The sequence below is a fragment of the Brachyhypopomus gauderio genome, unplaced genomic scaffold (assembly GCF_052324685.1).
Source record: "Brachyhypopomus gauderio isolate BG-103 unplaced genomic scaffold, BGAUD_0.2 sc84, whole genome shotgun sequence".
Taxonomy (NCBI): Eukaryota; Metazoa; Chordata; class Actinopteri; order Gymnotiformes; family Hypopomidae; genus Brachyhypopomus; species Brachyhypopomus gauderio.
This window is the reverse complement of record NW_027506905.1, coordinates 510,509-529,400: the sequence shown is the minus strand read 5'-3', so window position 1 is coordinate 529,400 and position 18,892 is coordinate 510,509. Positions and strand designations below refer to the sequence as shown.

The following is an 18,892-nucleotide window of genomic DNA, read 5'->3' as shown; positions in this document are numbered from 1 at the left end:
ATATTATAAATATAAGTGACATCCCATTTAATTGTGCCACAACTAATTCCTGCCACAAGCCATGTTAATGTCAAAACTATAGCGCTAGTGGCATACAAATGCAATGCACATTTTCACAACTGGTATTACTTTCTCTGAACACATGTCAAATCAGCACTGCTATGGGACAGATGTCATATGAACAAACATATAAGGTTCCATAATGTTCAAACGAACCTTCATCCAGTCTGCCAGATCACTGAATTCATTCAGGTGTAAGAAGGAGTTTTTCAGCCTCGCTATGGGGCCATCAGCATCCAGCAGCCGACACGTTTGGAAGTGGTCGCAGTAGCCCTGGTTTTTAGAGCAGGGGCTTCCAGGCACCAGGGCCACCTGCCTTCCCTTAAAGAACATGGACAGCACGGAGGAGGTGGTGCTCGCACAGGTGTGTGGCTTACCTATCCACAAGAGATTACAATGGACATATATGGAAAACAATAATAGAAAATGTATTTTTGTCCCATATTGAGCAAAAAAAAAATTTAGATTTGCTTTGCATTTCTATGCTATGGAGTATGTCTGTGCTAGCTTGAACTGAATTCACTTGAATGGAAAATCAAGTAGGACTCTTCTGTGGTCCTGTCGGTCCAGGCAGTGATCTGATAAACAGCTGTTAGTGTAAGTCTTGTTTTGCTCAGAGTTGTGAGGTGTTGTTGTTTACCCGCATGCTGGCAGCACATGTGACACCTCTTCTTCCTGCTCTCCCCGGGACACTCGCACTGCTCCAGGCCGTGTGTCACACAGAGGGACCGGGAACATTCCTGCTCCAGAAGGGCAAAACAACACCCACACTTCAAATCGCTGAAGGACATTCGGCACTTTGAAATGAATAAAAAACAATGATTAATCGTCCTTGGAAAGCTCCAATGACCCCAAGATCATCAGCTCCAAATGGTTCTAATGCTTCAGCTTTGATTAACATTGTTAATTCTCAGACCACCACACGACTCCCTTTGGTCATATGTTTACAATTCACATTCTCGTACAGATACATTTTTTTCACGAAGGCATTATTTACTACAAATCCTGGCACAATTCTAGATTCTAATAAACACAAAATGTCAATTTTTCAATCAATTTAAGAATACATCATATAAAGTCTATTTCATGCACAAGTACATTTGCACATATGGTGGTGATTGTGATTATTGGCGCACCCCATTATGACAAACGCGTGTTCCCAGACTGCACACTGTCAGATTTGGCTTTGCTGGCGGTCTAGGGCAAACGGCAGACAGCCCTGTGCACACACTCTTCATTCGACACTCAGAGACTTCCTCACAGGTGAGTCCAGAGTTCTTGTAGACGCAAGAGGAACTGCAACAAAGTCCTTGGCTGGGACTGAAGCCCCCAGAAATAAGGCAGAAATACGGCTGAGAAACAGACAGTGTTGCTAACCGCAAGATTGTAAAGTAGCATGTTCAAGATTCAAGGTCAAGCTGGCCAAAAGAAAACCAGTGTCATAACTAGAAACAGAGAACTGTCTGTCCAATATTGTATCTGTAGTTATTAACATTTTTAGATAGATAGTAAATAATCGCAGGTTACATTTACATGTGTGTGTGTGTGTGTGTTGAAATGATTTAATGAAGTGTGGAAGAGTTGAAAGGGGCTGTTGGACATCATGGCTTACCTGCACTTCTTGCTGGGCTTGAGACGACACTGTGTGCCTATTGGCGCCTTAGAGCTGTAACAGCACGGATCTCCTTCATCGTGGCCCACATCGCACTCCTCTCCCTTCTCCAAAATCCGGTTTCCACAGATAGGCTGATCACTGACTGATGAGACACAACCTGTTCATAGGGCAAGCTACACGCCTTACTTCACAGAGGTGAGCTCATTAAGAGATGCGAGGTGAATTCTCAGATAGAGACTGATAAGCAAATGTAAGACATATGAAGACATATTCATATTCCCAACAGAGATAGGAGATTCCAGTCAGAGCACTTCAAGGTCATGTGTCTGCACCAGCGCCCCAGGTGTGACTCAGCATTTAATTACCAAGAACTTGTTGACTTAATGTCAGTCAGGTTAGACAAACCATGCAGTGCCATGGCTATCCAGGTCTGGAAGTGGGCATGTTCTCTACTAGTGGCTTACAAGAGGACTTTGATGTCTCACCCACAAAGCATTTGTCTTTCTTAATCTGAAGCAGACGGCTGATGTGACGAAGGCTGCAGGGGGAGAATCGGTCGCTGTTCTCCTGGACCACGTCAGCTGCTTGTGGGAACATAAGGAACCGTCCTTTCCCTCCAGTGATCTCCAGACCCCCACAGTCCGAACCCTCGTCATGCTGACACGGTAAACACAACGCACAAGCCGTCTGAGCATAACCCGAGTCTGACATCATAATCGCAGCAAGCGCATGGAAGCTCGCTGTATGCATGCTCAGATTTTTACACAGTTGATCCGCCAATGTAGTGGCAAGAATCTGCTGTTCAGAGACCTGGCAGTTCCCATGAAAAAACACAATTGTGGAGCTATAGTCTAAATGTAACCTACAAAGTCTTCTGGCCTCTTGAGTCTCTTGGGTAGCATTTAAGAATGAGGAAAGAACTGGATTTTATTATTATGGAACATGAAAGTACACAACAACGGCCTGTTTTCAGTGCGTTTTACTTCCATTGTACACACAATGTTTGTGGGGGTTGAGTGAAGTTGAGACGAACTAAAGGCTTTCATTACTCTCCATCGTCTGCTCTTGCTTCAGGCTTCAGTGGTGGAGAGAAAATGACTCTTTGTCTGTTCTAACCAGTCAGAAGTGATATGGGAATCGTGGCTGTGATTGGAGGCTGACTGAGTTTGTTGGCAATGTTTGGCTGGCTGAGTATTTTTACCTTATGCATGTAGAAAATCATGTAGTCTTCTGTTTTCTTCTGTCAGTGTCTGACGTTTTGCATGCAGTCTAGGCTGTGAAGTGTGTATGTGAACCCTACATCACTCCAATAGACTACCATTTAACTGATAGCTTCTGTTCTCTTAAAGGTTTCGACATGCTCAGACACACAGAGGTCTTGTTTTGGAGCTGAGTGTACTGGGATGTGAAACAGCAGCATCTTGTTTCATGCAATTTTCTCCATATTTAAGCAAATAAATATGGTCAATAATGTAAATTGTGTAAATAAGTCAGTGATGATGACAAAGTCCCCCCCAATGGAGGATGAATTCTGAAAGACTTCTCATTTCCCAGCTCTGATAGTTAGCTTGATAATTAGCTGATTCGGTCAGACGTTGGAGATAACTGCTCTGCTGGGCCAGTTGCAGGTCTAAAAGTGTAATAGCTGTTTTATTTTACATAGGGTTTCTGAAACTCAAGGTCTCTTCACACATTATCTTACCATACAATTCTGCCTGCTCTAACCCTAAAGATCTATTCAACATCTGCTTCAACAGAGAAATCAGATGGAAGAATGGAAGGTTTCTACTCACAGGAGCACCCAGACTGTGGCCAAGCTCATGTGCAAAAGTCAGCTGGACAAATTTGGGTGGCAGGTAGCGTCCAAAGTTCTTCAGGGTGACCAGACCGGTGTTCAGACTGGAACTACGGCCATCCTTCAAATACATGTGTTTGGAGCATATCCCTCCCCAGTCATCTGGAGAAGAGAGGAGAGGAGAAGAGAGGAGAGGATATTGTGAAGAAATAGCTGAGGGGAAATGGGGCTGAGGAGAGAGCTTCAAATGCCTTGTGTGGTACATTCTTGACCTTCTTGGCAATGTTCTTAACCAAACATTTCAGTTCAGTTCAATTCATTCTCCATCAGAGAAGTGGGGTCCTCTCTCCAAGAAATTGAGCTGCTGACAACCCTGAGGAGGACCTGAGGCTTTTCCACCATGATTGCAAGTGAGAAGCAACCATCAGAGCGTTCTTCTCCCCTCCCATCCTCCCATGGGCTCCCCTGCATACCAGGCGCATGTAAAGTTAGCAAGCGATGCGCCGCTGATCACAAACAGATGGGTTTCTTCACACACCACCCTGCAATGATGTCTTCTCTCCCAAAGGGCTGTTGCGGGGGGGGTGATCTGCCATGTAACTGACTCCAGAGATCTACATAACCTGTCGTTTGATCTGAAGACATGAATACTGAAGAGAAATCTGTATCTGCTGTAGAGGGTCCATGGAGAAGAGGATTCATACAGAATGAACGATGGGTGAATGACAGAAGCTATGCTAGTTAGGCTAACACAGCCTAGTGACCTGCAATGAAATAATTTTCTTGAACTTTTTCTTTTCCAACATGAAAAACAAAAGCATGAATTCATCCTGCCAATAGAACTACTCTTCAGTGCAAAAACGTCTGATCAAACTATTCTATTTACAGTCATTGGCAGTAGTGATCAAACAGACAAACAAACTCAATATTTCTGTAACAAGATTCTAAGTTTATGCACATGGACAAACTGCTCACCAATGCCAGTTTACTCTTAGCCACCGACGGCAGTTGTGTGGAAATGGTCTGTATCATTTCTTCCCATGTTGCATTAACGAGGTGACTATAAATGAGGGCATATTTAACCAAGCAGTTCTGCTCCTGGAATCATGGGTCTAACTTCACTTATGAACAGCTCATTTACTAGACGTGTGAAAGGTGGTGTTTATTGTAAGGCCCCTTTCTATTAGGCGTGGGACCAGAACAATATTTTTTGATGGGGCCCCGACCTTCCAGCTACATGTACCTGGAATATGACATGAGTGGGTTAAAAATCATTAGACTGACTTGATCCAAAGTGTTCATTGTAAATTGAGCATAATGTGAACTGCAGCAACCAGAACTGAGCATAATGTGAACTGTACAGACTAGAATGTCACGGGAACCTTTCACCAAGCCAATGGCTTATCCTACGTGCTCTGTTACCCTGGTCTCACATGACTTTGAATCAGCCACCCAGCCAGGCAGCGCAGTGCTAACGCTGCTCTCCCAGGGCTGCTACTGCTGAGTCTTCGGCCTGTCCCTCCGAGTGTCGTGAGAGCCCCTCTCGCTCCTGTCACTCTCCACTGAGCCGGAACGCAGACAAATGAGAAGAACGTTTCTCTTTGCTTCACACAAACATGACCTCTGCAGAATCACGGGGGAAAAGCCACTTGGGAAAACAGAGCAGCACTGTTCTGTACTGCCTCGTCCATTTGAATGAACTCCACATGAAACAAGATCTTACTAGAGTCGTTGTGTGAAGATCGGGGTGAGGCGGCAGGGGCGTGGCCAGACTGTCACTGTGGTGGCCTGAAGCCTGCTCGTTTTCCACTCACTGAGGTCGTGACTCCTCAAGACGCAGAGCTTTATTTCCCACTGGCCTCTGACATTGCCAGTGCTGGTATGTGACACTTCTGCAGGGCTGTGGTGGGGATCACCTCCCTGTCAGCCCTCACAGATCAGTTGTGTTCAGCACCACAATACAGAGCTACAGAGATAGTGTCATATTCTGTTTGCTGACACTGAATGACATTGTTACATTGTGGGTTGGCCACTAAATAATAATTGCATCATATTGTAACAACAGAATTCAGGACGGAACTAACAAAAAAAGAAATCTAAATAAAACAACATATACTATCGTAGAGATGTCATTTAATAATCATACTGCATGTATGTTTTTGAACTAAAACAAAAATGAAGTCTGCATGAAATTAATGAAATGTAAAATTAAATTAAGCCCCCCTTAATGAACCTGGCATGTTCTGCATGCAAAGAGAAAGTGCATTAAAAGTGCATCTCCTGTGTGAGGAGAAGAATATTAGAAACACACCACAAAAGACCTGGAACCCTTTGTGATTAATTAGCTTTGCATGGACATAATCACCATGTAAAGGATAAAAAACATGAACCGTGAAATCTTCTAAGCGCTGTCAGGATCAAACCAAGAGTTTCCTCCTGGTTGCATTAAGACCCAAACTAGCTGTGGAGCTAGAAAAGCCAGCCTACCACGGGGGTGTGTGTTCCAGCAATGCCATGTTCTGTGTGATCCAAACAGTCCAATGTTGTGCATTTTGGTGAAGTATTGGACCCTTCTCAGGGCTCTTCTTCATACACCAGGAGATTAGGTGGGTCAGGTTCCATAAGCACTCAGGAGGAGTGTCTCAGAATCCGGCCATGATCCTCATATCAGTATATCAGCGACGTGTCTCTAAAAGGGAGCATTATTGGTAGGGAACACACAAGACACTTTTTACTTTGAACTGATGCCAATTGAATCAAAAGAACAAATAAATGTATTACAAACTGAAGTTAAAACTGTTTCAAGAAGGGAAAAAATTCCAAAACAAAACCATCTGTTTATAATGAAGTTCTTTTTTGGTGACAGGCAGCCAACTGTTACTGTCTGCCAAGGATTCCCACCGAGTGGCCCTTGTCAGTCAGCAGAGCCATTGAAATAAAGCAAAGAAGAAACACAGCCACTCATACCAACACTAAATGAATGAGGGGGCACCAGGATGTTGGTGGGCTTTGTTGATCATAGAGAGAGCTTCTGGTCTCAGTCCTGGACATCGTGTGTGTGTGTGTGTGTGTGTGTGTGTGTGTGTGTGTGTGTGTGTGTGTGTGTGTGTGTGTGTGTGTGTTTGTGTGTGTGTGTGTGTGTGTGTGTGTTAACATGTGGTTCTTGCACCATGGAGATTAATCCCATGGAAAGAGGAATGCAGGCATTGCTTATGTCTAGCAGCGTTGACCCCAATGGGGGAGGGGCTAGGGTTCCTTGCTTGTCACATGTCACTACCTCACGTGAGCTCACACCCCTCTTCTTAGCCAATCACAACGCACTCAGCAGACAATGTGTTTGCAGCAGAGCAACAGAACCCAAAGAGCATCATTAAAAACATAACCTGCTTTGTCACCAGCAGTTTGTAGGACACTGCAGTAAGAGAGAAAGAGGAACCTGGTGCTTTTTTCTCTGTTTATAACAGCATTGATTATGTGGAATCTTCCATGACTTACCCAGCAGGCCAGCGCAGTGAAGACCTCGGGTCGAATGTAATGTGAATGTACGGGTGCCGTAGCGAATGGAAGGAGGCACGATGGGATTGGTGAATCGATGTTGAGAAACACACAAAGGCATTTCTGCCATGCAGTGGCTCGAGTGGTCAGGATGAAGTCCTAGCATGCTGCTAATGAGGAATCTGACTGGGATTGTTGAGATGTGAGGAATGTTTATTACGAGGTCAATTACATGGAGAGAGGACCGGTGGATGGACTCCACAAGAGTGCAACCCACAATAAAGTTCTCACTGAAAACACATGGGACTGAGGATTTGGCTGTACTGTGATAAAGACCCCCCACCCATTAATGTTGCATTGTTTGTAAACAGACCAGGTTTCCGGATTGAACATAAAGGGAGCATCGAGTTCTTTTTACATATCCATAGCTCATTACATCAGCAGCTGTGACCTTTCTCAGAATTTTAAGTCCCAACTACCTTTTTTCCACGAACTGACCTCACAGTACTCACAGTAGCACACCCCCTCCCTGCTAATGCCTCGGAGAAGGAAACATGAACATAGAGCTGATGCTATCAACTCGTGCTGCGTCAATACAATGTGGCGCCTGGTACAGCCTGGATAACGTGTGCATTCTGGCAGCCATTACGACACTGAATGGTCGTGAGAACCGGCAAAGGTAGCTACACCTGTCTTGGGTTGATATTCTCCTACCATGCTGTACTCATTCGGTGTCACAGACCACAAATTACTGTATGGAGGATTTCCACTTTAAATACCTTTAAAGCCTTACTTAAAACCTTTAAAAACCTTACTTTGTTATTGAAGTCCTCCTAATAAGTAAGACGACTATAAAACTGTCTCACCCGTCTTGCCTTCCCAGGCCAGGCCGAGAACCCCACTGAAGTCCCGGTTGGTCAGCAGGTAAGACAGGCAGTAGTTGCCCCAGTTCATCTCTGAAAAGATACTCAACAGCTTCTCTGGGCCAATGTAAGTCTCCTGTAGTGGGTCGTCTGGGTCTGCTTCAGAGATGATCTAGAAAGAACGAAAAATGTGAAGCTTTTGATCACTTTTATTCACTAGGCATTAGATAGATAGATAGATAGATAGATAGATAGATAGATAGATAGATAGAGCATCTTGTGAAATGATACTTTGAATGGAATAAACAAGATTAAGACAAATCTTACAGTCATTGATTTCACCTTGAAGTCGATCAAGTCAATCCCATCAAATCCCTCCTTGTGATACAGGTTATTTATCACCTTCATATAAGAGGCAACCTGAAAAAGGGGTAAAGACTCCAGTAAAGATTCTCTATATAACAAACACATAGAATGTTATATATAATTCTTGGGACATGAAGTAAATAGAACTAAAGTGCTATGCAGTTTCTATTTCCAGGTATTATGATTAGGTTTTGTAGTAGTTAATGTGTGTTAATAAACCAGTTGATGACCAAAGTATTATGGTGCAGTGTAAGAGATGTCTGCTCAGCAGTAGAGAGTGTTCCACAATAGAGAATGATTCACAACAGGGTAATGCACAACAGAGTGTGATCCACAACAGAGAGTGATCCACAACAGAGAGTGATCCACAACAGAGAGTGATCCACAACAGAGTGATCCACAACAGAGAGTGATCCACAACAGAGTGTGATCCACAACAGAGAGTGATCCACAACAGAGTGTGATCCACAACAGAGAGTGATTCACAACAGAGTGATCCACAACAGAGAGTGATCCACAACAGAGAGTGATCCACAACAGAGTGTGATCCACAACAGAGAGTGATCCACAACAGAGAGTGATCCACAACAGAGTGTGATCCACAACAGAGTGTGATCCACAACAGAGTGATCCACAACAGAGAGTGATCCACAACAGAGTGATCCACAACAGAGAGTGATCCACAACAGAGAGTGATCCACAACAGAGTGATACACAACAGAGTGTGATCCACAACAGAGTGTGATCCACAACAGAGTGATCCACAACAGAGAGTGATCCACAACAGTGTGATCCACAACAGTGTGATCCACAACAGAGTGATCCACAACAGAGTGTGATCCACAACAGAGAGTGATCCACAACAGAGTGTGATCCACAACAGAGTGATCCACAACAGAGAGTGATCCACAACAGAGTGTGATCCACAACAGAGTGTGATCCATAACTGAGAGCATGCAGTGCTTTATGAGTTGTACTAAAGTTATTAACATATCAATTACTGTAAGGTAATTCATAGCAGAATCAGATTGCTGTGTGTTCCATCTCTCATCGTGATGGAGTAATATGAGTGCTATTTATATGGGGGCTATGGAACTGCCTCATCAGGCCAGTCAGCTGTGAGGGGTGATTCATTCATGGCACAAGGCCTCTGCACCTGTCTCTGCTTCCACGAAAGCTCTGTTGTGTTCCTAAAACAGCCTGGAAGACCGTCATATGTTTGTGAATGGTCTTAAAACTGAGAGGATTATATATTGGGTGTATAAAAACAGAGAAGCACTTTGCTTTCACAACTGATGAAGAACCTCTGTCCTGAACATCCTGTTCCTCTGGAAACAGGACATATGATAAACATTGCAGAATATTCTACAAACAGATATTGGAAGCATGACTCATGTATGATGAAATCTGTGGGAAAAGGGTAATGAAGAAGGTTCAAGTCATAATAATAGAGCAATATCAGGATGAAAATAGACACACGATCAAGGTAAACAAATAGCATGAGTGGAGTCACTGTGAATGGAGAAAGATGAATAAACCTTCATCAGATAAAAAAAAAACGTACATAACCTCCAAATAGAAATAACACATGGAAATGGATATGAAATACGGAAACTGTTCCAAAATGCTAGGTCAGTGCACCATGCACCATGCATAGAACAGAGGTCCCTGAAATATCTGGATCCTACTCAAGTGTACACATGTTGCATAATGACCACTTTTTGTGATTCTGTTTGCATGGTGCCTTCCTAGAGCCATGAGGCAGGGCAAAAAAAATTGGCAAAGTTTCTTAAAGGGGCTGTTTATCAACTGCCGCTATTTCATGGGGCCCCACCCCTAACAAACTTCAAAGGAGAGCAGTTGTGTGTGCTCAAATGTGAGGAAACATTTGTATAGTAGTATAGAAGCAATCACAACGGATGTATTGAGTAATAACAGGCAACGGTATTATGGTAGCCTGGCATCGTAGCATAGTGTTGTCAGTCGTTCAAGGTTGCATGTTGGCTGGTGAAGCTTTGCATAGTGGATTTCCGTATCACCTGGGCGACAACAGCTTCAATACTGCCAAACTTCCCATAGAACAAATGGTCCACATGCAAATGAAGAAGACAGCTGGTTTTGGACTGGTCCACTGTCCGCTTTGACCTGGACACCGGTACATCCTGGAGATCACAGGAATAGAGACATGAATACTCACTCTTCCATGGGAAACATCTAGAGATTGAGGGGTTAAAAGAAAACAAGGAAGAGGTACACATCTGTTTAGACAATATTCAGAAACAACCACCGAAACACCGGAATTTATGCATTACCATAAATATGTGCTTAAAATATCATATGTAATCGGATGAGATTGTTTCCAATTGTTCAGAACCCATTGTGAGTGATTACATTATGGTCGTAATCCAAGCCAAGCCAAAAAACAATAGCCCTAGTAGATCAGAAAGATAGCAGACTCCAGCGTTTATGGCTGACAGCTGCTACTACAATCATTACTCAGTACAGGACAGCAAAACAAACAACACCCTCTGTTACAGTTTTTTGAAGCTGCTAAGACCCAAGAAGTGGTCCTTATAGCAAAATTTTTGAAAACACTAACCCATATAGCCTATCTATTGACCTGGTGCGCTAAACATTAAGCACATTCTCTGCCTTACACTCATTTAGAAATTCTAAAACACACTTTTTGCAAAACATTAAACACAGTTGTTCACATAAGACACAACATTCAAAACTGAAAACCATGTGTTTCTTTTAGAAACTGCTACACTCACCAATATCCATAGCCAGTTCTCACAGGTTACGACACTTCCAGCTAATTTTTACAAATCTTTAGACATCAAAGTCTAATCCCTATAAAGAGGCCACAAGGTGCAAATCTTGGTTTGCACATCAATGTAGTACAATAATGCATAGAGATGAAGATGAAGAGTACGAGGATGAGGAAGAGGATGAGTAACCATAATGGATGAGATCAGATCCACTTTGGTTGACCAAGCGGTCAAGCATGCTTTGGCTTTTCTGGAGGCAAATGGACCAACCTTATCTCTGCTGCTACACTGTAGCATCATCCAGACATTTCAAAATGAGAATAGATAAGTAGACTCATCCTCTATACATACTAAATCATACTCTATACATACTAAATCATACTCTATACATACTACATCATACTCTATACATACTACATCATACTCTATACATACTACATCATACTCTATACATACTACATCATACTCTATACATACTACATCATGTACTACCCACTGCTGGGGAACAAAGGCAGCTATCCACCTCAGAATAGAAAGAGACCATCATCAATATGGTCAGAGTAAACAACTGTATACGTTTACAACAACTACAACAGCAACATCATTACTGACCACGTCTCCATCAGCAACATCCATTCAGTGTGTCTATCTGGACTGGACCAGTGACATTGTGAAACAACTGCGCTATGAATTTGCCACTCATCATCATAGCATTTACATTTATGGCATTTGGCAGATGCCCTTATCCAGAGCAACTTACATTTTATCTCATTTTTATACAAGTGAGCAATTGAGGGTTAAGGGCCTTGCCCAGAGGCACCTCAGTCATGGCCTCAGGTCTGGGATTCGAACCCACGACCCTCCGGTCACAAGACCAGTTCCCTAACCACCAGGTCATGACTGCCCTCACCGATCCCTACAACACTGTGCACATCATCACCTTCTTCAACACAGAACACAACACACTCATTCTCCATCACCAGGGGGATGAACCACAACTAGGGTTAGTCCAGGTTTAGGGTTAGGGTTAGTCCAGGTTTAGGTTTAGGGTTAGTCCAGGTTTGTTATCGTCTGGGACAACATAAGTTTGCACCAGGCTGCTCAAGTACAAACTGGTTCACTGAGCAACCACGATTTGTTGTGATTCACCTCCACCAAACTCTCCATTGCTGGTGAGTTCTTTTTGGCATGGAGGTGGTCGCCAACCCCCCCCCCCCCCCCCCCCCCCCCCCCTCCCCCCAGTGTAAATACATTCAGCAGGTGATGGAGGAAGCTTGAGGTTATTTTGTGTTTTTTTTTTTTTTTGTTGTTTTTGTTGTTCATGTGATACAGCAGTAGCAAACCGTGACCATTAAACCTGGGCCCGCTACTCCCCCCCGAAATTATTTTTTCCTCTCCTAATAAACTGCAATAAAGAATAAAGAAAAAACTGAGACGACAGTATAGCTTTAAAAACGCAATAAACAATAACATTTGTACTAGATAACTTGTTAAGCAAAATAAGTTTCCAAACAAAATAAGTTTTCACAGCTCCGTGTTCCTCTGAAGCGGAATATGTAAACAACGCGCACGAGGGCGTCAAAGGAATGAATCGAAACTAGCTAGCGGTGGTACGCCCACTAAGAGGGAAGATATGATTGGTCAATTTTACTGTCATTTGAAACTGGTATTGCGCTGAATTATAACTGCCAGGCCCTCTGTAAACGAACAGCGGGCATCACAGTCCTGATAGGGGGAGACACAGGCTCACAGGCTTCCACTTAACCCCTCACCTTCCAACACAGATTGAATAGACACGGTTGAATAATTTATTTGCTTATATTTTTGTAATTGTTTAGATGTCGATTGTAAAACTGTAAGTAGATAAAATAAAATTGGATAATTATATATATAATGTTTTAAGAATATTTTAGGCCCTCTGAGAGGGCGTAGAGGGCCCTGACGGTTCCCCACTGTGATATTGTGTTCATGCAAAACCAAAAAAAATCCTTCCCCTTGTAATTGCGGTTTACTTACAGTAATTGTGTAAATATACTGAATATGCAAAAATAACCTCAGCATTTGTGAATATTCATGTATATGTGAGACCTCTGAAAGACCTTCACAGCAGACTACACACTAAACACTCAAACACATGATAGTAGATGTCCATTTGACACTTCTGTGTGTAGTCACATATAAGAAAGGCTAATCATCTGATATTTGGGTGTAGCATTTAGATGCAATAATATGGTTTTGGCAAAAGTTGCAAGAGTTTTGGTTGAAGTGTGTGCTTTTTCCAAAAGTGTGAGAAGTTTTGCCTGTTGTTTGTGTAGCATTGGCTGCTGTGTGTTAAGTTTTGATAAAAGAGAAGTTTCACAAATTAGGTCTTAACATCTGCAAAAAAAACTGTAATTGATTGTGTCTCAAAGCAGACAATCTGTGCTTTACAAAGAAAAATTAAAACCAATTTTAATTATTTGTGTTTACAAATACACCCAGGAAAGAAGTGGAACAATTGAAACGTAACAGTTGAAATGGCCAATCTGAACATATCTATAACTGGGATGAGTGTGTGAGTGTGTGTGTGTGTGTGTGTGTGTGTGTGTGTGTGTGTGTGTGTGTGTGTGTGTGTGTGTGTGTGTGTGTGTGTGTGTGTGTGTGTGTATGAGTGTGTGTATGAGTGTGTGTGTGTGTGTGTGTGTGTGTGTGTGTGTGTGTGTGTGTGTGTGTGTAGAGGTGAAGGTGCAGGCGATGACATGTCTGACCTGTCTGAGCGCTCCGATGAGGCTGTGTAGTGCATCTGTACCACAGAAAGCAGCACGGCCGGCTCCCAGGAGGGCCTCGTCTGCACAGAAACATGAGTATTGGTAAGATCTGAGCTCCAGAGGCAAAACTCAGAAACAAAACACAAGAACAAAGCAAGAGGGAAACTTTTAGAACTATGATATCAGGACAGGCCACTGCGGTAGTGGGATTTACTTTGACTGTGGCATCTATATAAATGAAGCAGAAACATTAAGAGGCTGTGTCAATGGTGGAGCTTATAGACAGCATATAGACATCCATCCACAGCTTATAGACATGATTTCCTGTACTGACAAGCTGATTAGATCAGTGGAAATATCATTATAAATGAATACTGCTGTTGTCCTTGAACTTGCTCACTCCCAATGTTAAATATTACACAAAACTGAAATAGTTTCTCAACTGAGAGTGCCAGGGACCCTAAGGGACATTGGCCAATGTCTCTGGCCGATTTAAAGACGTGATTCAGCACTGTGCAGACAGGGAGCCCTTACCCTGATCTCTTCTGACCTTCAATCCAGGAGCAAGTTAATGGCAGGCCCTTCTGAACCTTCCCAGCATTAAAGCAGAGCTGTTAAACTGAGGTTCACAGACCATGGCATGTAATTAAATAAGTTAAAAGGAAACTAGATTTGGGTTTTTTTTCTTTTTTTTTTAGGTGGGGGGGGGGGGGTTAAGAGTTAACAAAGCTCTTTAGCTCTTTATGATCTTCATGCACCACATTTACCATTGTCTTCACACAAAATGAAATTGAAACTACATGTAATCGGAGAGAACAATTAAGAAATGTAGGATCCAGGACTGTGCTTACTGGCTAGAAGAAACTGAGCCCTTAAAAACCGCTTCACCATCACATCAAGCTGACTTCATTTCAGTGTCCAGAAGAATGATGCTTGAGGGAATAGAGAATGCTCAAATGAGACGGGGCACGCCACCATCGGTACTGACTCAGCAGAACTCTTTGATGGAGTCGCAGACGGTTTTGTTGACAGTTTGCTTTTCTGAGCTAATCTGAATACCTAATGTAAAACACATGGAGCAGTGTCACTGAAAGAAACATGATGTTGAAGGAAGGCTATGAATATGTGATGTGATTAAACTCACACGTCGAACTGAGAGGTGCCTGAATCTGTTCTTTTGGGGAATTTGGCGCATGCATTGAATGTTCTGTCTGGTCATTGTCTGGGAGGCATTTTCAGACCCTAACTAAATGTAGGCAGCCTGGGTGATCTCGCTGTCTTACTGCCAGATGTAGCCGAGCCCAACGTGGCTGTTTTAAATGTTTTTTTTTCACGTTTGAAGAACAAGCGAACAAGGGAATTTAGTTCAAGGACACAAGTGGATTGCAGTCATGTGCGTTCAGTACTCTGGATCCATACATAAAACCAGAATGGTGAAGGTTAGCAAGCTAAGAAAGTTCATACACTAAACATTATAGGTTCTTGTGAAAAAGTTAAAAAGGTTTCAAGCTTATGCATTTCATGCTTAGACAGCAATGCATGCTCAGAAGAAACTTCAGCTAACGCATGAATGTCCACCATGGTGTTTGTATGGGAAATGCAACCTTCATGGCCACATGGTGGGGTGGTTGCAGTCACATGACCACAACATGGATACGCTGTACTATTATTGTTCATCATAGGCTTTACAACGGCTGCATACGGAGTTCAAAACATGCAAAAGGTTCAACACGCTGGAACAGGGGGAGAAACGGACACACACACACACACACACACACACACACCCACACACACACACACACACACACACACACACACACACACACACACACACACACACACACACACACACACACACACACACACACACACAAAAGACACTCAATCATTCATACAGCATCAGTCAAATCCTAAAAGCTTTGCAGTGTCCTAATCAAAATGCAGTATGTTTGTTGATCATATGGTCATTGATTTTGCTCTCCAGTTTCTCATGGTAGTCGTGGTTGTGAAGGTAGCATAATGTTTGAGATTTCAAAATAATCATGTGGACTCCATGTTATTAAGACCCTACCCGGTTTTTCATACCCTCCCTATGAACAAATAAACTGTTTTCACTTACCGACATCGTCTTCATGGTAGATTATGGAGTGGTGATCCATCTGCTCAGCAGTGTATCTCTGCAATGCCTCCACATAGAAAGTGCCATTGGAGGTTTTAATGGAGCCTTCAAACAGGCCATCAAGGATGGAACCCTGACATGAGGACCCACTCTCGTCTAGTGACCAGAACAGAACAGAACAGAACAGAACAGAACAGAACACAACAGAACAGAACACAACAGAACAGAACACAACACAACACAACAGAACAGAACAGAACACAACACAACACAACAGAACAGATCAGAACAGAACACAACACAACACAACACAACAGAACAGATCAGAACAGAACACAACAGAACAGAACAGAACAGAACACAACAAAACAGAACACAACACAACAGAACACAACAGAACAGAACAGAACAGAACACAACAGAACAGAACACAACACAACAGAACACAACACAACAGAACACAACACGACAGAACACAACAGAACAGAACACAACAGAACAGAACACAACACAACAGAACAGATCAGAACAGAACACAACAGAACAGAACAGAACACAACAGAACAGAACAGAACAGAACAGAACACAACAGAACACAACAGAACAGAACACAACAGAGTTTGACTTCAAATTGGATATTTGTTTGGTCTGTGAGTGTGTCGGTGTCAAAGAAGAACTGTTCCGTACAAAGAAATGTGAGCAATTTCTGACATTCAATACTTGATTCTGACATTATCATTATCAGAGGTGTCAATTCCAGGTTCAGAAAGTAAAAGTCCTCACCAGGATTTTGCTCAGGCTTCCTGGATTGTGTTGATTCCACTAATTTTACCTGGATTGCACTAATTAGAAAATCTAGCAAGCTTGAGCAAAATCCTGGTGAGGACTTTTACTTTCTGAACCTGGAATTGACACCTCTGCTCACAAATATGATTGGTCACATCATCACAGCAAACAAAAAAAGCAAAATGCAACTGTAGTGATGTTGAAAATGATCCCATTGTGAAGACACCATGACATTGCTTGCTCTACCTTCCAGCACACCAGAATATATGTGGGAGAGATCGCCTGTCCATGATTCATTGCCAAAGAAGACCTTCAAATCATCTGCAAATCCATCAATGTCTTGCTTGAGTCGTAAATGGAACACCCTGTGATAAACAAACATGCAAAGAAGCCTTTTATGTGGGTCTTTCACCACACTCCTCCACGTGTGACAGTGTGACCCGGTGGGCGTTCTGCAGGGGTCATGGAGAAATGTACCTCTGAAAAGCTTTGAAGTCCAACTGCACAACCTGCTTTTGGGGCTCAGTATACCTCCGCGCACGTATGTGCTGCAGCTGCAATGTGTTCTTGTCATAATGGAGCCACTCGTGGTACTTTATGAACTGCCGGATAGCACCTGAATCCTCTACAATAAAGAAATATCATTTAAACATTGTATGGAAACATATATAGTATATCAAATATTTTGCTGTCTTGGTTAATAAAAAATGTCATTCATTTTGAGTTGAGAATGTGCTCTAAATGTTCAGTTAACTTTGAGACGTGGTAAGCTCTAATACATGACAGCTGGTAAAACATAATGTAAAGTCATCATGCATTAGCATACGTCAAAGCCAAAAGCGCATAATACAAGCTGAACAAAATACAAAGTGTTGTGTGGAGGGCGTGCTCAGGCAGGCCGGCAGCTAACTGCACCACTGGGAGTAGAAGCTAAAGAATCCCCCAAATGCTCTAACACAAATACACCCTCCCACTCTGGCCACCACTAAAATCAGTATGGGGCAAAAGCGATGATCAGCCATCATACCTGCACTGTCGCCCGTTATCAGCAGATAAATGATGAGGGACCAGATCTTCACAGTGCTTAAAGGTCTATCTCCCATCTCTTCATCTCACTGGCAACGTACCTGCGAATGGTTCGCAAAGGAATGCAACTATCTTCACAAGCCTGAACCACACACACACACACACACACACACACACACACACACACACACACACACACACACACACAGAGGCATATTCAGACATGCTGTTGAGCTAGACGATATGAATATCTAAATATCAACTGGGTGGTTAGATATAGAAACTTTATTAGCCAATTAAAAGAGATACAAGACATTTCTCTTGCTGCAGGTGTCAAATAAAATTAGATCCAATACAATAGAACACAGAAAAAGACATTTGCTATATATACCTAAATATATGATCTTCAAGTATTTTAAAGGTGCCGTGAAAGTGAGGTAGAGATACAAAAGGTAATAAAAAAGGTTGTGTTGTTTGTATTTGTATTGTTTGTTCAAATGAAGAAACAAGCTGTCTGTATATACAGCATACTGTAAGTGCATTACAGCACTGGGAAGTGCAGGAGGCTGTTATTCTGGAGTTTAACAGTGATTGTGTACATGGTATTGTGATCCATAAAGTGTATGTTCAAAGCAGACGTGAGAATGTGAGAATGTATTTAGGACAGTGTTTAGCACAGTGTTAAGGGCAGTGTAAAGCACAGCGATTACCACAGTATTTATGGCAGTGTTTAGGACAGTGTTAAGGGCAGTGTAAAGCACAGCGATTACCACAGTATTTATGGCAGTGTTTAGGACAGTGTTAAGGGCAGTGTAAAGCACAGCGATTACCACAGTATTTATGGCAGTGTTTAGGACAGTGTTAAGGGCAGTGTAAAGCACAGCGATTACCACAGTATTTATGGCAGTGTTTAGGACAGTGTTAAGGGCAGTGTAAAGCACAGCGATTACCACAGTATTTATGGCAGTGTTTAGGGATCCCGCTCCTCCACTGAGATTGAAGATAAAGTATCTGGGGTGTATAAATCCAGCCATCACTCTTCTAATAATCATCCTCAGCCTTGCTGTGCAAACACCTTTGAGTGTCAGAGAACCGGCAGACAGTCATTTTGCCTGTGGCGTGCAGTTGCTTTTGGTTGCTGAAGGTGCAGGTCAAACCAGACAGGGAAAAGGAAGAGAAGAAAACAGAGTCCATAAGGGTACTGGAGAACTGGGCCAGTGCATCAGGACACCTGGATGTCTTGAGCTCT

The 18,892-nt window shown here is 42.7% G+C and overlaps 1 protein-coding gene across 1 annotated transcript in view; it reads right to left on the bottom strand.

Moving 5' to 3' along the window:
• LOC143493316 (disintegrin and metalloproteinase domain-containing protein 10) overlaps positions 1-18,892 on the bottom strand; it is a 22,090-nt gene extending 3,198 nt beyond the window's left edge. Inside the window, exons 1-15 of the mRNA XM_076991669.1 lie at positions 18,594-18,892; positions 17,645-17,785; positions 17,095-17,242; positions 16,864-16,982; positions 15,832-15,987; positions 13,713-13,792; positions 10,234-10,356; positions 8,156-8,248; positions 7,832-8,000; positions 3,469-3,632; positions 2,161-2,332; positions 1,673-1,817; positions 1,197-1,380; positions 701-800; positions 217-437 (exon numbers count right to left, since the gene is read on the bottom strand). Of these exons, the coding sequence (XP_076847784.1) occupies positions 217-437; positions 701-800; positions 1,197-1,380; positions 1,673-1,817; positions 2,161-2,332; positions 3,469-3,632; positions 7,832-8,000; positions 8,156-8,248; positions 10,234-10,356; positions 13,713-13,792; positions 15,832-15,987; positions 16,864-16,982; positions 17,095-17,242; positions 17,645-17,720 (1,950 nt within the window). The 5' untranslated portion in view covers positions 17,721-17,785; positions 18,594-18,892. The remainder of the gene's footprint in view (positions 1-216; positions 438-700; positions 801-1,196; positions 1,381-1,672; positions 1,818-2,160; positions 2,333-3,468; positions 3,633-7,831; positions 8,001-8,155; positions 8,249-10,233; positions 10,357-13,712; positions 13,793-15,831; positions 15,988-16,863; positions 16,983-17,094; positions 17,243-17,644; positions 17,786-18,593) is intronic.